Below are 9,598 nucleotides of genomic sequence, written 5' to 3'. Positions count from 1 at the left end.
ACAGTAGATACAGCAGTAGAACAGACTCAGGTACAGTAGATACAGCAGTAGAACAGACTCAGGTACAGTAGACACAGCAGTAGAACAGACTCAGGTACAGTAGACAGTAGATACAGCAGTAGAACAGACTCAGGTACAGTAGATACAGCAGTAGAACAGACTCAGGTACAGTAGACACAGCAGTAGAACAGACTCAGGTACAGTAGACAGTAGATACAGTAGTAGAACAGACTCAGGTACAGTAGACACAGCAGTAGAACAGACTCAGGTACAGTAGACAGTAGATACAGCAGTAGAACAGACTCAGGTACAGTAGATACAGCAGTAGAACAGACTCGGGTACAGCAGACACAGCAGTAGAACAGACTCAGGTACAGCAGACAGTAGATACAGCAGTAGAACAGACTCAGGTACAGTAGACAGTAGATACAGCAGTAGAACAGACTCAGGTACAGCAGATACAGCAGTAGAACAGACTCAGGTACAGTAGACAGTAGATACAGCAGTAGAACACTCAGGTACAGTAGATACAGCAGTAGAACAGACTCAGGTACAGTAGACAGTAGATACAGCAGTAGAACACTCAGGTACAGTAGATACAGCAGTAGAACAGACTCAGGTACAGTAGACACAGCAGTAGAACAGACTCAGGTACAGTAGACAGTAGACACAGCAGTAGAACAGACTCAGGTACAGTAGACACAGCAGTAGAACAGACTCAGGTACAGTAGACAGTAGATACAGCAGTAGAACAGACTCAGGTACAGTAGACAGTAGATACAGCAGTAGAACAGACTCAGGTACAGCAGATACAGCAGTAGAACAGACTCAGGTACAGTAGATACAGCAGTAGAACAGACTCAGGTACAGTAGATACAGCAGTAGAACAGACTCAGGTACAGTAGACAGTAGACACAGCAGTAGAACAGACTCAGGTACAGCAGATACAGCAGTAGAACAGACTCAGGTACAGTAGACAGTAGATACAGCAGTAGAACAGATTCAGGTACAGTAGACAGTAGATACAGCAGTAGAACACTCAGGTACAGTAGATACAGCAGTAGAACAGACTCAGGTACAATAGACACAGCAGTAGAACAGACTCAGGTACAGTAGACAGTAGATACAGCAGTAGAACAGACTCAGGTACAGTAGATACAGCAGTAGAACAGACTCAGGTACAGTAGATACAGCAGTAGAACAGACTCAGGTACAGTAGACAGTAGATACAGCAGTAGAACACTCAGGTACAGTAGATACAGCAGTAGAACAGACTCAGGTACAGTAGACAGTAGATACAGCAGTAGAACAGACTCAGGTACAGTAGACACAGCAGTAGAACAGACTCAGGTACAGTAGACAGTAGATACAGCAGTAGAACAGACTCAGGTACAGTAGACACAGCAGTAGAACAGACTCAGGTACAGTAGACACAGCAGTAGAACAGACTCAGGTACAGTAGACAGTACCAGACACACACACACAACACACACACACAGAGTAATGAAGCCGTGGTCTTACCATTCATGGCTGCAGGTGGCAGAGGGGGAGGCTCCCGTTCCTCTACTCAGCCGGCCGGCTCGCAGTCATCTGCAAAACACACACACCCACACTAGTGTCCAAGCACACAAACACAATGAGCAAAACGTCCTCTCATTAATAATGAAGGGAGGGCAGAGCGCTGCTCACCCCAGAAAGAGATAAAGAGAGAGAGAGATAAAGAGAGAGAGAGAGATAAAGAGAGGGGTAAAGAGAGGGAGAGGGGTAAAGAGAGAGAGAGAGGTAGAGAGAGAGAGGGGTAAAGAGAGAGAGAGAGGTAAAGAGAGAGAGAGGTAAAGAGAGAGAGAGAGAGGTAAAGAGAGAGAGAGCGGTAAAGAGAGAGAGAGCGGTAAAGAGAGAGAGAGCGGTAAAGAGAGAAAGAGGGAGATAAAGAGAGAGAGAGATAAAGAGAGAGTACACAGCGGCAGAATACCTGACCACTGTGACTGACCCAAACTTAAGGAAAGCTTTGACTATGTACAGACTCAGTGAGCATAGCCTTGCTATTGAGAAAGGCCGCCGTAGGCAGACAAGGATCTCAAGAGAAAGACAGGCTATGTGCACACTGCCCACAAAATGAGTTGGAAACTGAGCTGCACTTCCCAACCTCCTGCCAAATGTACGACCATATTAGAGACACATATTTCCCTCAGATTACACAGATCCACAAAGAATTTGAAAACAAACCCAATTTTGATAAACTCCCATATCTACTGGGTGAAATTCCACAGTGTGCACTAACAGCAGCAATATTTGTGACCAGTTGCCATGAGAAAAGGGCAACCAGTGAAGAACAAACACCAATGTAAATACAACCCATATTTATGCTTATTTATTTTCCCTTGTGTTCTTTAACCATTTGTACATTGTTACAACACTGTAATATATATATATATATATATATATATATATAAAATATTACATTTGTAATGTCTTTGTTTTAAAACTTCTGTATGTGTAATGTTTACTGTTATTTTTTTATTGTTTATTTCACTTTTGTATATTATCTACCTCACTTGCTTTGGCAATGTTAACACGTTTCCCATGCCAATAAAGCCCCTTGAATTGATTTGAATTTGAATTGAGAGAGAGAGGAGCAGCTGCTCAGTTTCTCATTGGTCAGCAGGTTAACAGGGTTTCTCCTGGCACGGAACCCCAGGGCCACGTCCCACCTCTACAGCTACACAGAGACCCCAGGGCCACGTCCCAACTCTACTGCTACAGAGACCCCAGGGCCACGTCCCAACTCTACTGCTACAGAGACCCCAGGGCCACGTCCCAACTCTACTGCTACAGAGACCCCAGGGCCACGTCCCAACTCTACTGCTACAGAGACCCCAGGGCCACATCCCAACTCTACTGCTACAGAGACACCAGGCTTCACTACAGTACCTGGTTCGAATCCAGGCTATATCACATCCGGCCATGATTGGGTGTCCCATAGGGTGGCGCACAATTGGCCCAGCATCGTCCGGGTTAGGGTTTGGCCGGAGTAGGCCGTCATTGTAAAATAAGAATTTGTTTTTAACTGACTTGCCTCGTTAAATAAAGGTTGAATAAAAATCCCCTTGTTCTCCCCAGCTACAGCAGGATAATGTAACCCGTAAAAGAACCAAACTCAAACACAACATTAACCGACATGAACAAGCCAGCAGCCATTGTAGTGGTTACAGTGGTCAGGAGAACGCATGGCAGACTGGTCTACTATACAGATCAATTACAATTAACAGGAAAAACGTAGAAAACACTGTGTGTGTTCTGCTAACATGGACATTATTTTTCTTTACTGAGAAGCCAGCCAGCCAGCCAGCCAGCCAGAGGAGAAAAGTCCTGGGAAAGTGCAGAGAAAAGGACAGGGCGCGTGAGTTAGGTCTAGAGGTCGACCGATTATGATTTTTCAATACCGATATCGATTATCGGAGGACCAAAATAAGCCGATACCGATTAATAGGCCGATTTTTATATACAGTGCCTTGCGAAAGTATTTGGCCCCCTTGAACTTTGCGACAGTTGTATATCTTTATGTTTGAAGCCTGAAATGTGGCAAAAGGTCGCAAAGTTCAAGGGGGCCGAATACTTTCGCAAGGCACTGTAGGTGCCCTTCTGTGCAAGGCATTGGAAAACCTCCCTGTGGTTGAATCTGTGTTTGAAATTCACTGCTCGACTGAGGGATCTTACAGATAATTGTATGTGTGGGATACAGACGAGGTAGTCATTCAAAAAGCATGTTAAATACTGTCATTGCACACAGAGTGAGTCCATAAAACGTATTATGTGACTTCTTGTTAAGGATTTAGGCTTACAAAGGGGTTGAATACTTAGGCACTGTATGTGGCAGGGACTCCAGAAAATCACAGACTATAAAGGCGAAAACCAGCCAAGTCGCAGACACCAATGCCTTTCTCTCGGATAAGCTAAACACCTTCACCCGCTTCTAGGAAAACACAGTGCCACCGACGTGGGCCCCCACCGCCCACGAGGACTGTCTGCCCACGAGGACTGTCTGCCCACGGGGACTGTCTGCTCACGGGGACTGTCTGCTCACGGGGACTGTCTGCCCACGAGGACTGTCTGCCCACGAGGACTGTCTGCCCACGAGGACTGTCTGCCCACGAGGACTGTCTGCCCACGAGGACTGTCTGCTCACGAGGACTGTCTGCCCACGAGGACTGTCTGCTCACGAGGACTGTCTGCCCACGAGGACTGTCTGCCCACGAGGACTGTCTGCCCACGAGGACTGTCTGCCCACGAGGACTGTCTGCCCACGAGGACTGTCTGCCCACGAGGACTGTCTGCTCACGAGGACTGTCTGCTCACGAGGACTGTCTGCCCACGAGGACTGTCTGCCCACGAGGACTGTCTGCTCACGAGGACTGTCTGCTCACGAGGACTGTCTGCTCACGAGGACTGTCTGCTCACGTTCGCCGTGGCCGACACGAGTAAGACATTTAAGCATGTTAACCCTGGCAAGGCTGCCGGCCCAGACGGCATAACAAGCCGCATCCTCAGAGCTTGTGCAGACCAGCAGGCTGGAGTGTTTACAGACATATTCAATCTCTCCCTATCCCGGTCTGTCGTCCCCTCTTGCTTCAAAATGTCCACCATTGTTCCTGTACCCAAGAAAGTGAAAGTACCTGCCCTAAATGTCTACCGCCACGTAGCACTCAGTTCTGTCATCATGAAGTGCTTTGAGAGACAAGTCAAGGATCATATCACCTCCATCTTACCCGACACCAAACTCATTCCATGGAGGACCGAATGTCTGCAGGTTTTTGCTCCACCCTTGTACTTGATTGAATTAGTCACTAATTAGTAAGGAACTCCCCTCACCTGGTTGTTTAAGTCTTTAAAAAAAAAAAAAATGTTTAAGTAAAACACACAGGCACTTGGCCCACCATGGATTGAGTTTGACACCACTGCCCTAGACCCACAACAATTTACATACCGCCCCAACAGATCCATGGATGTAGCAGTCACACTGCCTTTCCCATCTGGACAAGAAGAATACATATGTAAGAATGCTGTTCATCGACTACAGCTCAGCCTTCAACACCATAGTACCCTCCAATTTCATCACTAAGCTCGGGGCCCTTGGGTCTGAACCCCGCCCTGTGCAACAGAGTCATGGACTTCCTGAAGGGCCGACTCCAGGTGGTACAGGTAGGCAACAAAAGGGGATCAACAAGGGGACCCCACAAGGGTGCGTGCTCAGCCCCCTTCTGCACTCCCTGTTCAGCCATGACTACGTGGCCATGCGCATGTCCAACTCAATCATCAGGTTTGCAGGTAACAGAGGTAGGCCTGATTACCAACAATGACGAGACAGCCTACAGGGAGGGAGGTGGTGAGGGCCCTGGTGTAGTGGTGCCAGGAAAATAACCACTCCCTCAATGTCAACAAAATGAAGGAGCTGATCGAGGACTTCAGGAGAAAGCACGTCCCCAACCACGAGTGGAGGGGGTGAAAAGCTTCAAGTTCCTCCGCGTGCATGTAAAATAGCGGACCCAGAGAAGCCAAGGGAGGTGATAGGTTGGAATGAAGTGGACCCACAATTGTACAAAAACAATACTTGAATTTATTACAGATATAGGGTTTCAGGATACAAGGCTTGTCTCAAACAGTCCATAGCAGCAACATTCAGGACATGAAAACTGACAAAAAATGACAAATGTTGAGTCTAAAACTCAGCGTCTCAAAAGGGTTCCTACTGCATCTAAGTCTGGGCCTAAATGGTAAACAGCATAACTAGGGGATTACCCATTTTCCCAGATCTAAACAGAGCCCAACTCCCCTTACTGGGACTAAATATTGTCTACCAGAACAGCCTAAATCAACTGTCTGTGGAGCACAATGTAAAATGGTGTTCAAATCTCAGCTGAAAGAAAAGGAAAACATGTATCCCCTTTGATCCTCAACCCCACCCACACATATTAACCAATGAGAAGCAGCATTTAATTAGAATAACTTTACTTTGTTAATTAGACCAGGTAACAACTATGGAAAACATGATTCGTTAATTGCATTCATTAGTTTAAAAATCACCATATTTCGTCATGTACAATTTAGTTTAAAAGACAAGAGCTACATCAAATAGAACATGATTCATGTACAATTTAGTTTAAAAGACAAGAGCTACATCAAATAGAAGATGATTAGAACTACTACTGAGGGAGACTAAACGCATGGCTGAACTACATGCTAATTATCTAACACACCACACCTGGTTTAAACCTGAACAACCAACTCGGTAGCAAACAACAAAGGTCAGGAACACCTAAACTGGTAGATAGCCATGCATGGACCTTTGCACTTTATCCAAACCACACATGTATATACATTGAATCATTTAAAGATAATATTAACTTCCATTTTAAAATGGTAATGAGGCCAGACGAAGGCTGCCTCTTCACAGTGCACATCACTGACAACCTGAAAATGGTCCACACACACACACAGACAGTGTGGTGAAGAAGGTGCAACGTTGCGCCTCTTCAACACAAGGAGGCTGAAGAAGTCTGGCTTGGCCCCTAAGACCCTCAGGAACTACTACAGATGCACCATTGAGAGCATCCTGTCGACCTGTATCACCGTCCGAGCTGTACAGAGGGTGGTGAGTCACCGGGGGAACACTGCCTGCCCACCTGGTGTCACAGGAAGGGTAAGGAGATCATCAAGGACACGAGGTCACCCGAGCCACGACCTGTTCACCCCCACTACCATCTAGAAGGTGGAGACAGTACAGGTGCATCAAAGCCTGGGACCGAGAGACTGAAACACAGCTTCTATCTCCAGGCCATCAGACTGTTAAACAGTTATCATCAGCCGGCATCCGCCCAGTACCCTGCCCTGAACATTAGTCACTGTTACTAGCCGGCTACCACCTGGCACTCTACCCTGCACCTTACAGACTGCAGCCCAATGTACATAGAGTCATGGAACACTGGTCACTTTAATGATGTTTACATACAGTTTTACCCACTTTATATGTAAATACTGTATTCTAGTCAAGGCTATATAACTACTGCTGTACACACCTTTTCTATTCATACACTGTCCATACACACCATCATATACATTTACAGTGTATTTACACTGAACAAAAATATTAAATGCAACATGTAAAGTATTGGTCCCATGTTTCATGAACTGAAATAAAAGATCCCAGAAATGTTCTATATTCACACAAAAAAAAGGTTTATTTCTCTCAAATTTTGTGCACACATTTTTTTACATCCCTGTTAGTGAGCATTTCTCATTTGCCAAAATAATCCATCCACCTGACAGGTGTGGCATATGAAAAAGCTGATAAAAACAGCATGATCAATACACAGGTGCACCTTGTTCTGGGGACAATAAAAGGCCACTCTAAAATGTGCAGATGTCACACAACACAATGCCACAGATGTCTCAAGTTTTGAGGGAGTGAGAAATTGGCATGTTGACTGCAGGAATGTCCACCAGAGCGGTTGCCAGCAAATGTAATGTTAATTTCTCTACCATAAGCCGCCTCAAATGTTGTTTTAGAGAATTTGTATTATGTCCTACCGGCCTCACAACCGAAGACCACGTGTATGGCATGTGGGTGAGAGGTTTGCTGATGTCAACGTTGTGAACAGAACAAACCTATCTGTATCAGTGAGAAAGGTGTCCGTGTAGGTGCCTGTCTGGAAAAGAGAAAGGCCTAATCCAGGATGCAAAAAGGTATAGGAAAACATTACTAACAGCCAGGGATCCCCTAGGTCTTTGTGGAGCCTGCTGACACATAACACTGAGCAGCACAACAGGAGAGAATGGGGTCGGACAGGACAGAGAACACAGGCAACTCCATGTTTACAATCCATTTAGAGGAGCGGAGGAGAGGAGACAAGGGCTGGGAATTGCCAGGGACCTCACGATACTATCAGGATACTTAGGTGCCGATACAATATGTATTGCGATTCTCACGTATCTATATGTATTGCGAATCCATACTGCGATTTAGGATGAAGGAGTTTTGGTGCAGGGAATGCCACTTAGCGCGAGCTAACGCCACCTAGCGCTAGCTAACGCCATCTAGCCCTAGCTAAAGCCATCTAGCGCTAGCTAAAGCCATCTAGAGCTCAAAAAATAAGTATATGGATTCTGCACTGACCACATCTTGTGTTGAAAAGGAGAGAATATTGCTACAAAGAGAACAGAGTGACAACTCTGGGCCTGTAGAGATGACATCATCAGAACACCAGTTAACCCTGTCATCATTCTCTGTGGGAGTTCTACTCTACCAACAGGGAATAACACAACACATATCAGGGCTGAGATACAGAGACCGAACAGAAAGGAGAGAGGGTAGGAACAACACACGTCACTGTCCATACCTCTCACTGATCTATTGAGGCAATTCCGTTCGGGGCGATGAGCGCTGACTCAACACACACCTGAGTCATCCTGTCACAGCTCAGGAATGCAGACTGGCAGCTCTGAGAGAGAAATATAGAAAAAAGGAGAAAAAAGAGCTGAGAGAATGAGAGCGTGTAGGGTGGATCGAGGGATACGCCTAGCCGAGACGTGGCCTAAAGCCCATCTCACCATGGTGACATCAGGACTTTAAATGGTGAACTATAGAATCACTGCAACATGAACACAGATTAATGATGTTTACCTTTCTTTCTTTCGGGGCACGCCTCTCCCTCCATTGTTTCACCCTGAAGCCTTTGGGTGAGTTCCATCTAGAAACTCCCTCTACACAGGCCTGTACAGATGATCATTGGGCCTACAGACAGATTAGCTGACAACGTCAGGAAAACGATGCAGGAGTTTCAATGGGGCAGAAGTCTGTTTGTTTGTTGTGATTCTGGACGGCCAGATAAGTTAGCAATATTGACAAGAAACTGTGGGAAATCGTAAGTTTGAGCTAGTTTCATCTGGTTCTTGATACCTTGTCTTGAGGTGTTCTGACTGATACCATGTCTATGCTAATATGGCTCAAATTCACTAGCTAGCTAACCAACAACTGTATCAATGTATTTGAGAATCAACATGTGCTCATTGTGCAAATGTATTTATGTTTTCAATAAACATTGGAGACTAAATATAGTTTACATGACGTCAACAGTCTCTGTGTCTCTCTCTGTCTCTGGTAGTGATGCTACCAGCACCGATATGCCGTAATAGAAATAAGGCCATGCTATTTAAACAAGAATAAATCATCCTCCCTGATCTTAAAAACAGCACTGCAACCCATCTATAGCATATTGATGTGGTCCTTGACATACTGAAGACCTCTCCAGACATTGTAAATATCTGTATATCTGCCTGGACCTACCAGGGATGAAGTTCTCCACAGCCAATCACAGACAAGATGGAGATCAGTGCACAGTTTCCCAAAAGCATCTTAAGGCTAAATGAATCATTTAGCGCAATGGTTCTAACGATGAATTTAACCTTGATCTAGAGAATATTAGGTCACCTGATCCCATCTAGGCTGGATTGGCTATCTGGATGAAGGTTTAATCTGGATTAACGGGTGTGGAACTACTTAAAATCTCTCCCTGATCACAGTCAAAGACCAGAGCTGGAGAAC

General features: G+C 45.6%; 1 protein-coding gene across 3 annotated transcripts in view; it reads right to left on the bottom strand.

The window, feature by feature from the left end:
* The window catches only part of LOC110504245 (intersectin-2), a 105,641-nt gene that overhangs the window by 56,104 nt on the left and 39,939 nt on the right, over positions 1–9,598 (bottom strand). For 2 of the 3 annotated variants that reach the window (XM_036962231.2, XM_036962233.2), the window contains exon 2: positions 1,522–1,590. In XM_036962231.2, coding sequence (XP_036818126.1) covers positions 1,522–1,528 — 7 coding nt within the window. In that variant the 5' untranslated portion in view covers positions 1,529–1,590. Of the gene's footprint in view, positions 1–1,521; positions 1,591–8,393; positions 8,496–9,598 lie in introns of all 3 variants that reach the window. The other variant, XM_036962232.2, reaches the window with a different exon arrangement.

Source organism: Oncorhynchus mykiss, chromosome 25 (genome assembly GCF_057628025.1).
Source record: "Oncorhynchus mykiss isolate SJ-2025 chromosome 25, ASM5762802v1, whole genome shotgun sequence".
Lineage (NCBI taxonomy): Eukaryota > Metazoa > Chordata > Actinopteri > Salmoniformes > Salmonidae > Oncorhynchus > Oncorhynchus mykiss.
The sequence above is the reverse complement of the archived record's forward strand: the minus strand, read 5'-3'. Positions and strand labels throughout refer to the sequence as shown.